This window comes from Scyliorhinus canicula, chromosome 2 (genome assembly GCF_902713615.1).
Source record: "Scyliorhinus canicula chromosome 2, sScyCan1.1, whole genome shotgun sequence".
In the NCBI taxonomy this organism is placed as follows: Eukaryota; Metazoa; Chordata; class Chondrichthyes; order Carcharhiniformes; family Scyliorhinidae; genus Scyliorhinus; species Scyliorhinus canicula.
The window spans coordinates 219667151-219687602 of record NC_052147.1 but is presented as its reverse complement, the minus strand read 5'-3'; the positions used below and the strand labels follow the sequence as shown (position 1 = coordinate 219687602).

The 20452-nt window shown below is 47.5% G+C and overlaps 1 protein-coding gene across 3 annotated transcripts in view; it reads left to right on the top strand.

Annotated features, from left to right (window-relative positions):
- Nucleotides 1-20452, top strand: part of LOC119961957 (activin receptor type-1-like) — a 136422-nt gene that overhangs the window by 52107 nt on the left and 63863 nt on the right. For 2 of the 3 annotated variants that reach the window (XM_038789579.1, XM_038789578.1), the window contains one exon: nt 14441-14514. In XM_038789579.1, the coding sequence (XP_038645507.1) occupies nt 14448-14514 (67 nt within the window). In that variant the 5' untranslated portion in view covers nt 14441-14447. Of the gene's footprint in view, nt 1-14440; nt 14525-20452 lie in introns of all 3 variants that reach the window. The other variant, XM_038789580.1, reaches the window with a different exon arrangement.

The following is a 20452-nucleotide window of genomic DNA, read 5'->3' as shown; positions in this document are numbered from 1 at the left end:
AGGCCTCTGCAAGGCAAGGCTTCCTCCCTCATTTTTGCAACCTCTTATAGCCGCACAAGTCTTCTAGGTATCAGTCCTCCCCCTCCAATTCTGCATCTTGAGCATCTCTCTTCCGGTGGCTGTACCTTTAAGCTGCCGAGGCCCTAAGCACTGGAATTTCACCTTTGAAACCATCCTCTTGGGCCAAGAGTTTTGCTCCCTGAACAGATCTCTCCTTAGTGCCAAATTTAATTTGTTGAAGCTCCTGTGAAGTGCGTTGGTACATTTTGATACTTTTTAAGTAGCATATAAACGCATTTTGCTGCTGTTTCTAAAGCCGTTATGCTGCAATTTCCTAAATGATTAGAAAAAGAAATGTATTAAAGAAAAAGGAAAAGTGGGAAGAGAAAGAATGAGAACAAGAGGAAATGGTGTACAATGGTGTTTACATTTTTGAAATGTGTTTAGAAAATCCGACGGAAAGGAATAACTGCAAAAAGTTGGAAACACAAGGCCGATTTAAAGCACTATGTATTTCCTTACTACTGCTATATATTTTGAAAATGTAACTTTTTTGAATTTAGAAAGCCCTGGACTATAAATTTGGGGAGTGCAAAATGGACAATTGTGAATAGGCAACCTTTTTGACTTTGTTAAACAATAATGTTACTTGCCATTGGCATCCTCCCAAAATAGATTAAATCCCTCACCCAGTATTTTCAAAGTGATCCAGTACTGCTTTCAGATAACCATAGAACCATAAAATGCCATTTGACCCGTCTTTGTGTCTCCTTGCCCTCTGAGGGAGCAATTTTCTGGATACCACTCCCTTGCCTTTACCCATGGCCTCGCAAACATTTCCTTTTCAAATAATCATCCAATTCACTTTTGAAAGCCTCAATTGACACTGCCTCCAACATACTCTCAGGCAGTACATTCTAGATCATAACCAATCGCTGTGTGAAAACGTTTCCCCTCGTGTCACCATTGCTCCTTTTTGCCAATTATCATAAATCTGTGTCTTTTGGTTCTTGAATCATCCACCACTTCTTCCCATCTGCTCTCATGATTTTGTATACTTGTATCAAATGTTTCCTCAACCTTCCTCATGGCAAGCAATTCCAACTATTGCCGCCTTTCCAAGTAACTGAAACCTCTCGTCTCTGGAACCATTTCTGTGAATCTTTGCTGTGCTCTCTTGAATGCCTTCATATCCTTCCTAAAGTATGGTGCCCAGAACTGGAAACACTACTTCATTTGAAGCGGAACTAATGCTTCACGCATGTTCAATACCAGGCTAAACTAGATTTACAGACTAACAATACGGACTCTCGTCGATTGTGGCAAGGCTTAAACAACATAATGGGCTACAAGGCAAAGCTGAGTAGAATCTCCGGCAACAGTGCACCCCTCCCCGATGAACTCGATTCATTTTTTATAATAAATTTAAAGTGTCCAATTCTCTTTCTTTTACAATTAAGGGGCAATTTAGCGTGGCCAATCTACCTACCTTGCACACCTTTGGGTTGTGGGGGTGAGACCCACGCAGACAAGGGGAGAATGTGCAAAGTCCACATAGCCGGTGACCTGAGGCCGGGATCGAACCTGGGTCCTTGACGCCATGACACAGCACTGCTAACCACTGGGCCACCGTGCCGCCCCGGACACTCCCGTACCTACCGTCACAGCTTCCAAAGTCAGATCGGCCTTGAAAGTGAACCCTCGGAAAGCAAAGGGTCCTGACAGAGTCCCTGGTCGTGCACTCATCCTGCTCGGACCATCTGGTGAATGTGTTCGTGAACATCCTCAACCTCCCCCTACTCTTTTTCCAAGGTTCCCACCTGCTTCAAGAAGACTACCATCATACCAGTGCCAAAGAAGAACCAGGCAATGTGTCTCGATGACTGTCTGGTGGCCTTGACAGCTATCATTATGAAGTGCTTTGAGAGGTTGATCATGAGACACATCATCTTCATCCTCCCAGAATGCCTTGATCCATTGCAATTCGCACACCAGCTCGACCAATCCACAGCAGATGCTATCTCCCTGGCCCTACACTCCTCCCTGGAGCATCTTGACAACAAAGACTTCTAAACCAGACTCCTATTCATTAACTCCAGGTCTGCCTTCAACACCATAATCCCAGCCAATCCCATATCAAAACTCCAGAACCTAGGACTTGGCTCCTCCCTCTGCAACTGGATCCTCAACTTCCTGATCCATAAACCACAATCAGTAGGAATAAAGAACGACACCTCTCCCACGATAGTCCTCAATACCCGGAACCTGCAAGGCTGTGTAACTAGCCCCCTGCTATACTCCTCACGTACACGCAATTGTGTGGCAAAATCCGTCTCCAACTCCATTTACAAGTTTGCTGATGACCCAACCGTAGTGGGTCGGATCTCAAACAATGATAAGTCAGAGCACAGGAGGGAGATTGGAGGGCCTAGTGGCATGGTGTAAGAGCAACAATCTCGCCCTCAATATAAGCAAAACTAAAGAGTTGGTCATTGACTTCAGTGTCGTACACATCCCTTCCTGCGTCAATGATGCCGAGGAGGAGATGGCAAATCGTTTCAAATTCATTGGTGTACACGTCACCAACTATCTGTCCTGGTCCACCCACATTGGCGCTACGATCAAGAAAGCACAACAGTGCCTATACTTCCTCAGGAAACTAAGGAAATCCGGCATGTTCACATTGATTCTTACCATTTACAGATGCAACATAGAAAGCATCCTAAATGGCTGCATCACAGCCTGGTGTGGCAATTGCTCGGCCCAAAACCATGAGAAACTACAGAGCGTTGTTAACACAGTCCAGTCCATCATGTGAACCCACCTCCCAGTCTGTCTGCATCTCCTGCTGCCTTGGGAAAGTTGGCAGCATAATCAAAGACCCTTCTCATCTGTGTTATTCTCTTTTCCAATCATTTCCATCGGGCAGGAGATACAAAAGTCTGAGAACACGCAACAGCTTCTTCCCCGTTGTTGCCTGAATTATCATCTTGTGGACTGAACTGATCTCTCTATGCATCTTCTCTACAGGTGTAGCACTCTCCGTATGCTTCACCCGATGTCCATGTATTTACGTCATGTATTTATCGTATGTCCAATGTTTTCATGTATGGAGCAATCTGTCTGGACTGCACGCAGACCAATACTTTTCATTGTACTTCAGAACACATGACAAATCAAAATCATATCAAATCATCAATGTTTCCTTGCTTTGTATTCTATGCTCTATTTATAAAGCCCAGGTTCACGCAAGCTTTATTAACCGCACTGTCAACCTGTTCTGTCACCTTCAATGATTTATGCACATAAACGTGTAAGTCTCTCTGTAAAGGAGATGTTTGCAAAATGGAAGTTCTTTGCATTTAATTTCCAATACAGAAATTATTTTTGTAGTGCCAACATCATTAGTGTTTTTTTGTTTGCACCGTTCATAGTAAAACAATTCCATTTACAGTGCAGAGGGAGTTATAGAAATGAATGTTGCAGTTTGTTTTCGGATTCGGTCCCTGTGCTTGAATGGTTTTAAATGCAGAACACTTATTCACTCTCTTTGTGCATATATCTTACTGATGTACCAGTAAAATAAATACATATGGGATCCTAAAATCAGTTTCTGTTGCAGTGATTCTAAGGTGCTGGAGAAACTCTGCTTCACTTTTTTGTTGCCATGTCGTTGTGAAAGAAAAACTGAAATCAAAAAAGTGACACTGGATCCTTGACTGCTGGAAATATACAGAAGTGTGGGTTTTATTTTGATTCAATTTGCACTTTCTTTTTTTTTATTTTTTTATTTTTTTTTATAAATTTAGAGTACCCAATTATTTTTTCCAATTAAGGGGCAATTTAGAGTGGCCAATCTACCTATCTTGCACATCTTTGGGTTGTGGGGGTGAAACCCACGCATACACGGGGAGAATGTGCAAACTCCACACGGACAGTGACCCAGGGCCGGGATTCGAACCCGGGTCCTCAGCGCCGTAGGCAGCAATGCTAACCACTGTGCCACCGTGATGCCCACAATTTGCACTTTCAATATTTAGTGACAAATGGATTGCAGAGTTGTGCATTCAGTTTGCTATGAAAAATGAAGTATCATCCTCTATGTTTTTGTTTTGCTCAGTTGATTTTTTTGAGGCTTTCATTAATATTTCTGACTCAGCCCAGTATATTTTCTATCTGACTTCCTGCTGTTTCAGTTGCCTTTTCAAATATGAGAGCTTTTGGGCACGATTCTCCAAAATGGAGACTAAATGTTCGTGCCGTCGTGAACAGCGTCGCATTTCATGATGGTGCGAAACGGGCGCGAGGACAACCGATGGCCAGCACGGTGCTGGAGCAGTTCACACCGCTCCAGCCTCCCTTCCTGGCGCCAAGTGGGCGGCGCCAAGTGGGCCGCGCCAAGTGGGCCACGCCAACCCGCACATGCGTGGGGGACTTCTTCAGCGCGCCGAACCATACGCAACATGGCGTGGGGGTTCAGGGGCCGGCCGCGCAACAAAGTAGGACCGGGGGGAGAGGTCGGCCTGCCGATCAGTGGGCCCCAATCGCGGGCCAGGCCCCATCAGAGAATCGGCAGGCCGACCGCGGATAGCGGCCTGCGACCGGCGCCGCGCCAAACGCGCCGGTGCAAATGCCGACGATTTTCCGCACCTTGGAGAATCGTGCGTCGGCGTGGCGCGGTTGCGACGATTCTCCGGCCCGGCGCGGGGCTTGGAGAATCGCACCCATTGTGTATTTGCCACTGTCCATAGCTGACTGGCTCACTATTAGCAATGCTTCTGTGAAAGACATTCCCCATTTGCTGGTGAGTTCTTATGTGTACTTTAATTTAATATCATGGTTGTAGATGAGCTGTATTTCAGTACAACCTGACCCCAGTCTATGATTCAGCTTTCTGAAACGTTGGACGGTTTGCCAAGGCTGCACCTGTTGGTTTTCAGATCCAGAATGTTAAAAGTGCAGTTGGATCACCGCTGAAGAACATCCTCTCGCCGTTTATTATGATTCTTGTGGTGATATGCATCACTGTAAATACACAAGGGGTTAATGCAAATATACTACGACTAAGTAAACACTAGAGGGAGCATCAGAGATGTCATAACATGCAGACATACAGCTAATGAACACATAGAATAGGACACAACCAATGGGCAGTCAAGACACCCAGAGGTGGCACTACCACAAGGGGGCATTACACAACCCATATATAAGGACAGGGCACACATGCTCTTTCTCTTTCCACAGGCGACACTTAGAGAGTAGGACAGGGAAAATCAGAAGCATCACACCTACCACGTGGCTTAGAGCAGACTGGTTAGTTAGACTGAGTCACTATAGCAAGATTAGCAGGAGAGTCGAACTCGCAGAGAACTGTGCTAATTGTTCAAAAAATCACATTGAACTTACTTCAAAGTCTGGAGTATCTTTTGGTCAAAACTGCATCGAGTTGCAGCCTGTGTTATCCCAGAGTACATAACACAACAATTCTGATCTCATTGAGGTTAAATATTAAATGTGTTGGGAAGTTTAACTGGAGTTGTCTCAGAACAGTCCCAAGGTTTAGTTTTCACATGTGAATGCAATGTTCTACCATTTCATTCTTTCCTAGTAGGCAATATAGTTTTTGTTTTCTATTCAAATTGGATGTAACTGCAAATCCAGTGGCCTTTTTTTAAAAAAGTGCATGGAAGAAATATATTGCAATTCAAGTTTAGTTATTGGGAGCGGGATTGGGATTGTATCAGCCCAGGGCCGGGCCTGAGAATCCAGAATCCCCACGACCGGCGAGAATCGTGCCACGACGTTGGCGCATTGGCTCCAGCATGGTTGGCGTGGCACTGGGGGGGGGGGGGCTACGCAGCGCGCCCCCCCCCCCCCAGCCGATTGTCGGCCTGGGATGGATCGAGCGGCCGTCGTAAAAAACCCGAGTCCCGCCGGCGCCGTTCACACCTGCTCTCAGCCGGTGGGACCACGGCGTGGAATTGTCCGTGGGCGGCCTGTTGGGGGGGTCCACCGATTGGCGGGCCGGTCTCTCTGGCTGGGGGCCTCCTTTCTTCCGTGCCGGCCCCTGTAGCCCTGTGCCATGTTGGGTCGGGGGCCGGCGCGGATAAGGGAGTCTCTGCGCATGCGCGCGTTGGAGCCGGTGCCACTGCACATGCACGGACCCTGCAGCGCTCAGTTCACACCAGGATCAGCAGCTGGAGCGGCGTGGTCCACTCCAGTGTTGTGCTGCCCCCCCTGTAGGGGCCAGAATTGCGGATGCTGAGGTCGTTTTCCGACGGCGTCAACACTTAGCCTCAGGATCACAAAATCCTGCCCTCTTGGTTACACTCTGCAGGCGTTGTCACTGTGTGGAAATGATTGGTTTTGTAGTCGCAAACTTAAAATCATCTGCCAATGATGTAACTAAATTCCCGTACTGGTCTTCCAGAACATGCGCCGGAATGTGGCGACTGGGGGCTTTTCACAGTAACTTCATTGAAGCCTACTTGTGACAATAAGCTATTATTATTATTACTATTATTATTATTTGTCCTAACTTGCACCTTCACACAGGTGGCTTTATCTGGGGCTGGACCCAATATGTAGTAACATGGTAGCATTTATGTGTGTGCTCTAGGTTTGCAGCTAACAGAAATTCCAACTGTTTGAATAAACAGAGCTTTAAACACTCTTAAACAAATAAAATCTTCTTGCCAAATACCAAGTAAACGGAAGAGGACAGATCAATTATTTATTCAGCTGTCTGATTCAGCACATTGGACATCACAGCCAAACCAAATCTGAACTCACTCAGTTCCAGTGGGGGTCACAGAAAGTGATCTAAAGCAGGAAACATGGCCACTTTTCCTAACCCGAACGCCAACCAATAGAGGTTTCTTGTAATGATCATGCTGCTACTTTGACTGAGATCGGTTAAACTTGATCTCTAAATGGAAATAAAGTTGGTACAGTGTTTGCTTGGTATAATTAGTCTAGTGATTCACTGTATGTGGTGAATGTAATATGGTAATTCACACTATATTTGTAGCGCAGTAGCGTTACCCGACCACAAGGGGGAGTAGCTCTGGGAATGCTCAGGAGCTTGTACAGGGCTTCACCCTTGGCTCCGCCCATGACTCCTCCCCCTTGTGCTGCTGTATAAGTACCCTTGTCCAGAGTCAGCCTGCAGTTCACTGAGAGTTCATCAACGGATAACAGGCTGGCTCTGTAGTAAGTAGATTAAAGCCTATATTCATATCGGAAACACATGTCTGGTGAATTGATGGTTCCATCAATTTAATCTACTTAAGAACAGTCAAGATCGATCATGGAATCAGCCCTCAAGCCTGGACGCCTGGAACTCGACCCGCAGGATGCAGAGGCTAAAGAAATCTTCTCCCACTGGCTGCGGTGCTTTAAGGCCTACCTGGCAGAAGCGAGCTCAGCCGAAACGACAGAGGAACAGAAGTTTTCTACTGCATGCGAGGGTGAGCCATGGAATCTCTACGCAACTAAACTCGGCCGGTTCATATACTGCAGCGCTAGCGGTACTCGATAAGATATATGTAAGGCCCATTAACGAAGTTTACGCACGCCATGTGTTGACGACTCGCCGCCAGCGGCCTACAGAATCACTCGCCAAATTTTTAAGGGAACTCAATAATTTGTCAAATTACTGTAATTATCAAGCGGTTACCGCGGCTGAACACAGGGAATTGGCGGTACGTGATGTTTTTGTAGCGGGCCTCAGGTCTAATTATGTGCGCCAACGACTGCTGGAAAAGGGGGCCCAAGACTTAGAAACAAGTGTGGAATCTACGATCACGATGGAGGTCTCCTTCCGCAGCCTTAACTCGTTCCCCGCGGACCCCGTGACCCAATCATGGGCCCCCGACCAGCGACTCCCCCAGGCCTCTGCTACGCGGCCGCCCAGCCACCATGCTGCCCCAGCCAGCCACTATGCTGCTCCAGCCAGCCACTATGCTGCTCCAGCCTGCCATTTCGGTGGCCAGAATCAGCACTCGTGGCAGCACTGCGACCTGCAGTAGCTGCGGGCGGAAAGGCCATTACGCAAGAGTGTGCCTCGCTAAAAGAGCCCCAGCTTCCAACTCCCCAGCGGCATGAAGTAACCGCTCCCCACACCCGCAGGCTCGCGGGGCCCGAAACGCTGCAGCCTATGCCCCAACTCCGCCCCCTCCCGCCACGTGCGATCCATGGAAGCCGCCATCTTGGCAAACCTCCACCACGCGGCCGGCCACTTGCGCCTCATGGGGGCCGCCATCTTGGGCGCCATCTTCCTCGCCGCCCGCCACGTGCGATCCACGGGCCCGACCTGCATCTCCACGCTCGGACAACTCATCAGAAGAATACGACTATGAACTCAGAGGGCAGTCATCACGGGGCCACTCCAGCACAGCTGATCGAGCCGCCGACTACCCGCAACTCAGCGCAGTCACTCTGGACCAATCACGCCCGAAGCATCAGCGAAATTCGATGGCAGAGGTCCAAATCAACGGGTACAAAACGCCATGCCTCTTCGACTCCGGGAGCGCTGAGAGCTTCATACATCCAGACCTGGTAAGACGCTGTTCGCACCCCGTTTTCCCCGTGCGGCAAACTATCTCGCTCACTTCAGGCTCCCATTCGGTCCAGATCCAGGGACGCACCGCCGCGACACTCACAATCCGAGGCGCTAGCTACTCAAAATTCAAACTCTACGTTTTGCCCAACCTCTGCGCGCCACTCTTATTAGGCCTAGACTTTCAATGTAACCTTAAGAGCCTCACCCTCCGCTTCGGCGGGCCCCTGCCCCCACTCACTATCTGCAGCTTCGCTACGCTGCGAATCCCCCCCTCCTCTCTTCGCCAATCTCACAAAGGACTGTAAATCCGTAGCCACTCGAAGCAGGCGGTACAGCCTGAAGGATAGGGTATTTATCAGAACAGAGGTCCGAAGGCTTCTCAGTGAGGGGATTATAGAGGCCAGCAATAATCCCTGGAGAGCTCAGGTGGTGGGCGTTAAGACCGGGGAAAAATTCCGCATGGTTGTCGATTATAGTCAGACCATAAATAGATTTACGCTCCTCGACGCGTATCCCCTCCCCAGGATTGCAGACATAGAACATAGAACGATACAGCGCAGTACAGGCCCTTCGGCCCTCGATGTTGCACCGATATGGAAAAAAACTAAATGCCATCTAACCTACATTATGCCCTTATCATCCATATGCTTATCCAATAAATTTTTTAATTTACCAGTGCTGCCACGGGTGCTGATTCTGGCCACCGAAATGGTAAACCAGATCGCCCAGTACTGGCTCTTTTCCATGGTGGATCTGAAGTCTGCATACCACCAGCTCCCAATCCGCCCGGAGGATGGCCACTACACGGCATTCGAGGCCGATGGCCGCCTCTTCCATTTCCTCCGGGTCCCTTTCGGCGTCACTAATGGGGTCTCAGTGTTCTAACGAGCAATGGACCGAATGGTGGACCAGTACGGGCTGCGGGCCACGTTTCCGTACTTGGACAATGTCACCATCTGTGGCTATGACCAGCAGGACCACGACACCAACCTCCACCGTTTTCTCCAGACGGCACAGAAACTGAATCTCACGTATAACAAGGAGAAATGCGTTTTCCGCACAACCAGACTAGCCATCCTCGGCTATGTCGTGGAAAACGGAGTCCTGGGCCCAGACCCGGACCGTATGCGCCCCCTCTTAGAACTCCCCCTCCCCCATTGCCCCAAGGCCCTCAAACGGTGCTTGCGTTTCTGCTCCTACTACGCCCAGTGGGCCCCTCAATATGCGGACAAAGCCGCTCTTTAAGGCCACACGATTTCCCCTGTCAGCTGAGGCACGCCAGGCCTTCGACGGCATCAAGGAGGACATCGCCAAAGCGGTCATGCGGGCGGTGGATGAATCCACTCCATTCCAGGTTGAGAGCGACGCCTCAGAGGTAGCTCTAGCAGCCACACTAAATCAGGCAGGGAGACCAGTCGCATTTTTCTCCCATACCCTCTCTGCTTCAGAGCTCCGACACTCCTCAGTCGAGAAAGAAGAACAAGCCATTGCGGAGGCTATTCGTTACTGGAGGCACTACCTCGCAGGTAGGAGGTTCACCAACATCACCGACCAAAGATCGGTTGCCTTCATGTTTGACAACTCGCAAAGGGGCAAAATTAAAAACGACAAAATTCTGAGGTGGAGGATCGAACTCTCCAGCTACAATTACGATATTAGGTATCGACCCGGGAAGCTCAACGAGCCTCCGGATGTCCTATCCCGCTGGACATGCGCCAGCGTGCAGATTGACCGATTGAAAGTCATCCACAATGACCTCTGCCACCCGGGGGTCACCCGGCTCGCCCACTACATCAGAGCCCGAAACCTGCCTTTCTCCAACGAGGAGGTAAAAGCGGTCACCAGGGACTGCCCGATCTGTGCGGAGTGCAAACCGCACTTCTATAGACCAGACAGGGCCCACCTGGTCAAGGCTTCTAGGCCCTTTGAACGCCTCGCGATTGATTTCAAAGGGCCACTCCCCTCAACTAACAAGAACGTTTAATTTCTAAACGTCGTAGATGAGTTCTCCCGTTTCCCATTTGCTATCCCGTTCACCGACATGACCTCCCACACAGTCATTAGGGCCCTGCATAGCATCTTCACCCTGTTTGGTTTCCCCAGCTACGTACACAGCGACCGGGGTTCGTCCTTCATGAGCGACGAGCTGCGTCAGTACCTGCTCGACAAGGGCATTGCCTCGAGCAGGACTACCAGCTACAACCCCGGGGGAACGGGCAGGTGGAGAGGGAGAACGCGACGGTGTGGAAGACCGTCCTACTGACCCTCCGGTCTAGAAAGCTCCAAGTCTCCCAGTGGCAGGAAGTCCTTCCAGATGCGCTCCATGCTATTAGGTCCCTTTTGTGCACAGCGACCAATCAGACCCCCTCACGAGAGGCTCTTCATTTTTTCCAGGGGCACTACCACGGGGGTCTCACTTCCGGCGTGGCTGAGGACACCGGGCCCCGTACTTCTGAGGAAACACGTCAGGGGGCACAAAACCGACCCCCTTGTTGAAAAGGTGCGCCTGCTCCATTCCAACCCCCAGTATGGATTCGTCGAGTTCCCTGACGGCCGTCAGGACACTGTATCCCTCCGGGATCTGGCACCCGCCGGATCCAGCGCCCCCTCTACCCCCACAGAAGGTCCTCTCACCCTACACCCCATGCTGCCACCCCCTCGCGTTCCCGAGCCCACGAGCTCGCCCCACCAGTTCTGCACACTCGCGCCGGCCAGCCCCCAGCACCCAGTCCCCGGTCGAACCAGGAGAGTATGGAGCTCGGATACAACCCTCCCTGGAGTCTGCCATCATACCCCAGCACACAACACCCATCCAGCCACCGCAAGAGGCTGCAACCCCGGTGCTCAGCAGATCACAGCGGACAGTTCGACCACCGGACAGACTGACTTTGTAAACCACCACCCCCGCCGGACTTGATTTTTTTTTTGCAGGGGGTGAATGTGGTGAATGTAACATGGTAATTCACACTGTATCTTTGTAAGCGCAGTAGTGTTACCGACCACTAGGGGGTGTAGCTCTGGGAATGCTCAGGAGCTTGTACAGGGCTCCACCCATGGCTCCGCCCACGACTCCTCCCCCTTGTGCTGCTGTATAAATACCCTTGTCCAGAGTCAGCCTGCAGTTCACTGAGAGTTCATCAACGGGTAACAGGCTGGCTCTGTAGTAAGTAGATTAAAGCCTATATTCATAACGGAAACACGTTTCTGGTGAATTGATGGTTCCATCACTGTATTAAATTTTGAAGCCAAACTCAAAAAGGGCATTTTGCATGGATTTTTGTCTGAGCACAATTGTCTCTTGAAATCCAACACAATTTGCCCTTGATAAATGTTTGAGTTGTCCATTCGGGCAAACTATTAAATGTTGCATAAGTTGTCTTCATTTCTAACGCCACCCCACTCAAAGTAAAGGCCTGATTGCATGTACAATTTTCCTTTACTTTCCTCTCCTGCTAGTTCATTGCCATATCCTAACCCTGTCTTAAGCAGCTGGGGATCCGATTATTTTCAATGGCATATTTGAAATTCCGACAAAATGAGATTGTTTTAACATTGATTTTTCGGCACCACTAGGTTTTCATCTGTCCTACAAAAGCAAAGGTTATGGGACATCTACCACAAAATTTAAATCTTCCAGGAATCCCATTGTAAATTCAGATGCTTGTTATTCTGTTCCGAAATTCCCCAAAGCTTCTACTACATTCTCCTTGAGCTCTATTGTTCCAGATCTGTCCAGAGTCTGGGTTTGCCGCCTGTAGGATTATGATTTGCATGTCTGGTGCCCAGTTACGGGGATAGGGTGGGGGCGTGGGCCTAGGTAGGATGCTCTTTCAGAAGAGTGACTGCCCTTATCATGAAGACAGCATTTGTCTGAATATAACATTAAGGATCTCAAGTAAAATGGAAGTCAGTGGGATGAAAACTTTCCACTGACTGGAATCATACCTAGGATAAAGGGGAATGGCTGAATCTGTTGGAGACCAATCACTGCAGGCATTTCTCAAAGCTGTGTCCTGAGGCCCAACCATCTTCAGCACCTCCCTTCCATCATAAGGTCAGAGGTAGGGTGTTAGCTGATGATTGCACAATATTCAGCACCATTCATGGCTCCTCAGATATTGAAGCGATCCATGCCCACATGCGGCAAGATTTGAACAACATTCACTCCTTGGCCAATACGAATTCTACAGAATGGAAAGGTCTTGTCCAATTTATCTGGGTGCAAGTATTTAATCTTCCCAAATGTGAATTTACTGTCACTGCGCACATTGTCACTCACCAAAATCAGTATCATCGTCTGCACAGTGTTATAAATAACTAATGGGATATTTTTCTGTCAAGTTAACAATATTGCCCAATGCTGTTAAAGTATAATTATTGCTCTCTGGTTTGTTTTAATAATCATGGTGGGATCACCTCTTGGACACACACAAACTAACACTGCACTATAACGTTGCTGATATTAATGATCCATGTTGCATATCTATCAGACAATATTTGTAACCAGACGCCAACAATGGGCATCATCATTTTACTCGGATTTTTCTGGGATTGTTGAATTGGTTGGTGAATCTTTAAAAGGGAAGAAATAGCATGTGAAATGGGGAGGGTTGGGATTTTGGGGATGGGCGGGGGAGGAGGGTTGGGTTTAGAGGTTGTTGGAATAAGGGGCCTGGAAAGGGGAGAAGCTGCAGGGCCCACAATTTCTCTGTCTGGCCCTGGCATATATAGGTGCACTCACAGTGCTGTTAGGAAGGGAGTTTGAGATATTTACTCCAGCCTTTACATTAAAGGTGTTGATGATAACAATGATTACATATCGTGCATGTAGTAAAAATAATACAGTATATTGCTGTTGGAGATCCAGGCCCAAACATGTGATCAGTATGTGTATTTGTGACTATAGTTTGTGATTAGTGATAATTGACAATACCACAACAATAAAGACTGTAATTAGGTGCAAACCTTTCCCCACCCCCGCCCTGGCAAAAAAAAAGCTGTTGCAGAGATTGCTTTGATGCGTACCTTGTACCTGCTAGACATGACTGGTCACAGCGTCTAAATTTTACCAAGAAAGTGAAACCACAAAAATGTCTAGCTCTGGCAGGCATAATTGCATTGCCGTTCAATCTAGTTACTTTAACAATCTAAAGCAGCTGCATTTTCAGGATTTATCTCTGCAACAGGAAACAATTTATCGCAGAGACTGATGGCTCAGGGTTCTCGGTGGGGAAAGCTGTGTAGAAACAGCAATGGGACAGGCAACAGGCTGCATCTCTGTCCCACACAAAGTATCAAATGACAAATAGTTTCAATAAAATGCAGCATGTCTCTGCTGCCACAGCCCAGCCTTGAGAGTCCAACCATTTTCCTTTTTTAAAACCAGCTAGGCACTGAAGCAGGGGAGTTTCAATGTTTCCCTTGGATCTCTCCAAAGTGTTTACTTAAACAACTCCACTTTCAGGTTTCGTCTGGTAGCCTATGAAGGTTTGTTGGAGCTGTTATAAAATCTGCACAAAGACTTTCCACATATTCACAGTGAAGTAGCAACCAGCTGAATGCTGATGTTTCAAACGTGGTTGGCATGATTTCAGCTGTCTAAACAGTGTTGGATGCAGCCAGATAACCTATTTTGAGAAATGTCGCCATTGTACAGTGCGTAAGCTGCTTGGTTCAGTAGAATTGTGGTTTCAGAAATGCCCTGGAGCTAGGGAGTTGGATTGCACAAGTATACTGTTGTCTTTGTCTGCGATTCTTTCCCACTACCATTGTGTATTTTCTTCCCCTTGGCTTTTTTTTCAGATATAAGAAGTCCAGGTGTATGTAGGTCGGGCAGAGATTCATTAAAATGTTAATTTTTGTGTGTTTTTGTTTCAGTTCTACGATGTTAACTGGCGCGATGATCCTTCCTGTGTTGATGACACTGACCTTTCCAAGTTCTAGCTGTGAAGGTAAGGAATAGTAAGTGCTGCATTTAACACTGTTCTTGCTGAATACTGCAGGACACTGTGTGGTTTTTTAGTTGTTGTGAACAGTCAGCAAACATAATGTGTCATCAAAGTGAATTTCCAATAAATGAATTTCAAAATCATCTGATCCATTTGTTGGGTCCAACATGAATATGCACTTGAATAGTAGTTCACTGGATATATCAATGCCACCCATGTCTGGCTAATACACCCACAGAGCCATTCAACTTTCTTGGAGGGCCTCAGGCTAATCCTCTATAACTACCTAAGACCATAAACTATAAGACATAGGCGCAGAAGTAGACCACTCGGCCCATCGAGTCTTCTCCGCCATTCAATCATGGCTGATATTTGTGTGGCGACACGATAGCACTGTTGTTTCACAGCGCCAGGGACCCAGGTTTGATTCCCGGCTTGGGTCACTGTCTGTGTGGAGTCTGCACGTTCTCCCTGTGTCTGCGTGGGTTTCCTCCCACAAGCCCCAAAAGACGTGCTTGTTAGGTAAATTGGACATTCTGAATTCTTCCCTCAGTATACCTGGAGTGCGGCGACTAGGGGATTTTCACAGTAACTTTATTTCAGTGTTAATGCATAATAATCTTTATTCGTGTCACAAGTAGACTTGCATTGTCAAAGGCCATCTGGAAATCTAAATAGAACACGCCCACTGGTTCTTCTTTGTCTAGCTTCCTTGTTACCTCTTTGATTTTTTAATTTGCCATACAACTGATTCAGAATGAAGACTGTCCCATCTGAGCAGGTCCCCTCTTCCCCAGTACTGGTGCCAATGCCCCATGAATTCAAACCCATTCCTTTCACACCAATCTTTGAACCACACATATACCTCCTTAATCTTATTGACCCTGTGCCAATCAGCTCGTGGCTCAGGTAGTAATGCAGAGAATATTACCTTTTTGGTTCTGCTTTATGATTTAGCTCCTAGCTGCTCATAATCCCTTGGCATCTGTCCGTGTTCTAATGATGTCGTTGGTGCCTACGTGGACCACGACAACTGGATCTTTACCCTCCCACTCCAGGTTTCTGTGCAGCCCAGCTAAGTTATCCCGAACCTGAGCACCAGGCAGGCAACACAACCTTTGGGATTCTCGATCTTGGTCACAGTGAACAGTGTCAATGCTCCTGACTATGCTATTTGCAATTACAACTACATATATTTTCTCTTCTCCCATTTGAACGGCTCCCTGTACCACCGTGCTGTGGTCAGTTTGCTCATCATCTCTGCATTCCTTGATCCTGTCCACACAGGGAGCAAGAATCTCAAACCTATTGGACAGGGATAAAGGCTGAGGCTCCTGCAACCCTACCTCCCGGATCCCTCGACTGGTCGCAGCCACGCTCTCCTGTTCCTGACCACTGGCTGAATTCAACGTACTTAATCTAAGGGGTGTGACTGCCTCCTGGAACACAGTGTCCAGATCTCCCCCCCCCCCCCCCCCCCCCCCCCGTCCCTTGCAGGTATTGCAACATGCGAAGCTCAGAATCCAGCTCATCAACTCTGAGCTGGATTTCCTCAAGCAACTAACACTCAGAGAGACATGGTCACTGGGAACCATCATGGGGTCCACCAGCTCCCACATCATGCAGGAACAGCACATCACCTGACCCTCCATCTCTATTTTATTTAAATAGTTTCTAATTTGTTTTTTAAGTTTTAAAAAAATATATAAACTTTATTAAAAACAAATGTCAAGTTCTTACTGCCTCAGAGCTTGGATTTTGGGGCCCTGAGAAATATCTTTCTGCAATTCCTTTCTCTTGTCTAGACTGGAGTGGATGAAATCTACTTTTTAGACCTCCTCCAGGCTTTTGCAGACATCATCCACCTGGAAGTTGAGAGTACCATGCCTTGTGCCTTCCCAGGATGAGGCTGTCCACTCAGGGTGTTTTTTTTTTGTTGTTTTTTAAAATAAATTTAGATTACCCAATTATTTTTTCCAATTAAGGGGCAATTTAGCGTGGCCAATCCACCTACTCTGCACATTTTTGGGTTGTGGGGGCGAAACCCACGCAGACACGGGGAGAATGTGCAAACTCCACACGGACAGTGACCCAGAGCCGGGATCGAATCTGGGACCTCAGCGCCGTGAGGTCCACTCAGGGTGTTGATCGGATCATCTGACCACTGGGTTTGTATTTGACCCCTCCGTTGTATCCTTGGGTCTTGACGTGTAACCCCATGTGTTGTGGTGATGTACTTGTTCTTCTCCAGTGGCTTATGAACTGTCTCCACTGTGATCTCTGTCCCGAACAAGTAGGTGTGAAACCTGGTGATCCCAAAGAGTTTCTCATTTGATATTAGACTATCACAGAATGGTTACAGTACAGAAGGAGGCCATTCACCTCATCATACCTATGCTGGCTCTCTGAAGGAGCTATTCAGCTCGTTCCCCACACCCCTATAAGTTTTCATTTTCAGACAATCTGATTCCCTTTTGAAAGCCTCAGTTCATCCTCCTCCATCACACTGTCACAGTCAGTCCATTTCAGATTCTAACAACTTACTCTGTTTCTAATTTAAAAAAAAAAAATCCTATCGCCATTGCTTCTTTTGCCAATTGGCTCAAATTGTATCCTCTCATTCTTGATTCTTTCATCAATAAGAAGCGTTTCTTTCTGTCTACTCTGCTCAGACCTCTCAGGATTTTGAATGCCTCTATCAAATCTCCGCTTGACCTTCTCTTCTCCAAGGAGAACAGTGCCAACTTCTCAATCTTTTTATAACTGGAGTAATTTGTCTGTGTCTGTGCTGGTGGCAGACTTTTTAAATCCAGTATGACTGGTTAATCATTTTGCAGAAGACATACACCGAGAGCTTTTTGCAATTCGTCCACTTGGACTGGATTGGATTTGTTTATTGTCACGTGTACCGAGGTACAGTAAAAAAATTTTTTCTGCGAGCAGCTCAACAAAGCACATGGAAATAAAATAAAATACAGTTGCCTGAGGAAGTATAGGCACTGTTGTGCTTTCTTGGTGGTAGCGTCAATGTGGGTGGACTAGGACAGATGTTTAGTGATGTGTACCCCGAGGAATTTGAAGCTGCTAACCATCTCCACCTCGACCCCGTTGATGCTGACAAGGGTGTGTACAGTACTTTGCTTCCTGAAGTCAATAACCAGCTCTTTAGTTTTGCTGGCATTGAGGGATAAATTGTTGTCGCTGCACCACTCCACTGGGTTCTCTATCTCCCTCCTGTATTCTGACTCGTCGTTATTCAAAATCAGGCCCACAATGGTTGTATCGTCAGCAAATTTGTAGATGGAGTTGGAACCAAATTTTGCCACAAAGTCATGTGTGTATATTAGGGAATATAGTAGGAGGTTAAGTATGCAGCCTTGAGGGGCTCTGGCTTTGAGGACTATTGCGGAGGAGGTGTTGTTGTTTATTCTTGCTCATTGTGGTCTGTGAGTCAGAAAGTTGAGGATCCATTTGCAGAGTGAGGAGCCAAATTCTAGGTTTTGGAGCGTTGATATGAGCTTAGCTGGGATTATGGTGTTGAAGGTGGAGCTGTAGTCAATAAATAGGAGTCTGATCTAGGAGTCCTTGTTGTCAAGATGCTCTCGGGATGAGTGTAGGGCCAGGGAGATGGTGGTTGATGTGGACCGGTTGCGGCAGTATGTGAATTGCAGTGGATCAAGGCATCCTGGGAGTTGGAGTTGATGGGCTTCATGACCAATCTCTCGATGCACTTCATTACAACTGAAGTTAGGGCCACCGGACAGTAGTCATTGAGGCACGTTGCCTGGTTCTTCATTGGCACCGGTATGATGGTGGTCCTCCTGAAGCAGGTGGGGACCTCGGAGCAGAGTAGGGACAGGTTAAAGATGTCCGCGAACACATCTGTGAGCTGATCTGCGCAGGCTCTGAGTGCACGACCAGGGATCCCGTCCGGACCCGTCTCCTTCCGAGGGTTAACTTTCAGGAAGGCCGATCTGACTTCGGAAGTTGTGATGGTGGGCATGGGTGTGTAATGGGCTTCTGGGGCACTCAACAGCGGCACTCTACAACAGTTCGAGTGTACGGGAAGCACAGTATCACAGAAGTTAGCGCAGTTGCTTCACATCTCCTGGTTCCCAGGATTGATTCGTGGCTTGGGTCACTGTCTGTGTTGAGTCTGCACATTCTCCCCGTGTCTGCGTGGGTTTCCTCCAGGTGCTCCGGTTTCCTCCCACAGTCCAAAGATATGCAGGTTAGGTGGATTGGCCATGCTAAATTGCCCTTGGTGTCCAAAATGTTTGGTGGGTGCTCTTTCCAAGGGCTGATGCAAACTCGATGGGCCGAATGGCCTCCTTCTGCACTGTAAATTCTATGATTCTGTGTTGCCTTTCGGGGTCACAGTATTGAAGGTATGACTCAGTTGATGATGCTTCTTCAAAGCATTGGACATTGGTATTCATCCTACCATTGGAATGACATATCTTTCTTCAGAATTCTCTGTGGAAAATGGAATTTTAAAAAATACCTTTTTAATGGAGCACATTTTGGTTGTTGAAAATCAAACCTTTAAGTCTGGTGGGACAAGTGTAGGTTTGTGCTCCTAAATAGTAAACTGAGGAAACAATACCTCCCAAAGTGTGTCCTAAGTGTTGTCTGTGATACTATTTGGACTCTCTTGACAAGTGAATGGACCAGTGTCCATTTTCTGCGTCCAGTTTGGAAAACTGTTCAGCTCCAGCAAATGTCAGATTTAGCTCCTCAAGTGCTGGTATTTTATGAGGCGACCTCTCTAAGGCTTTGTTTAGCCTCCAATCGAAATGGAACCCCTTTTTTGTTTGCAGTAATGATGGAACTGCACCCGTCCATGTTATGTTACACTTATGAAATGATGCCTTGCTTTTCCATTCCATCTAGTTCCAACCTCAGTTTTTCTGTGGTGCTGCATCTTCACGTTGGGTTGATTCCTGGCATTACACCTTCTTTATGGTGTAAGACTGTGGTCCTGTGGACGATCCCAATGGTGTCAAATCAGTCCAGGTACAACCTCTGTAGGTCTCGTACCGGTCCAATGCTGGTGCTGTTGCTTGACAGTCGTGGCCCTCAGACTAGGCCAGCTGACGGATAATGGCCATGTTAAGTTGTTTGTGTGCTGGCAAACCTGCTACTGGCTGTTCTACTTTGTGAACTATGTAGAACGTAGAAGACCATGTAGACTCCTTCTACCTGTATTCCAAGCCGAGGGAACATCGGCACTTTATTGTCGAACCAAGCCATAAGACCATAAGAGCAAGCCATAAGACAAAGCAGCAGAATTAGGCCACTCGGCCCATCGAGTCTGCTCCGCCATTCAATCGTGGCTGATATTTTCTCATCCCTATTCTCCTGCCTTCTGCCCATAACCCTTGATGCCCTAAATAAGGAGCCATAAATAAATATTCTTATTATTATGATTAAGCTTCCCACTTATGGGTTAGACTGCAGTTTCAATGCCTCAAGGAACATGTCTGAGAATGTTTAAAGGTAGAGTTTTGGCACTTGCACCTGTGTTAATCTTTCCTCAGTTGATACCTGCCAGGTTTGTTAGAGCCGATGGCCTGCAGTGTTATGAAAGCTTTTGATTCATTAATGGAATTGATCTGTTGCATACAAGTGATTGTGTTTAATAATTTTTCCTCTTTAGTGTCTTCATCTCAATCCACTTCCTCCATTTTTGGCAGGCCGTATATGGATCTGTGCTTTTGGCCATTCCTGGAGATTGCTCGCCTTGGTGAAGTGTATTGTGTGATTTGAGCACTGCTCACGCTCACCTCTCTCTATGTTTCTGCTGCTGGACCTTCTACAAAGTTTGGCCAGTGCATTCTAAAGCCCACAGGCTTTTCACCTGTCTGCCTATGTGGAGTACCTAAGCAGTTTCTGGAAGAGTCCGCAGTTAATGCACACCACTGGCTGCATGGACATTGTA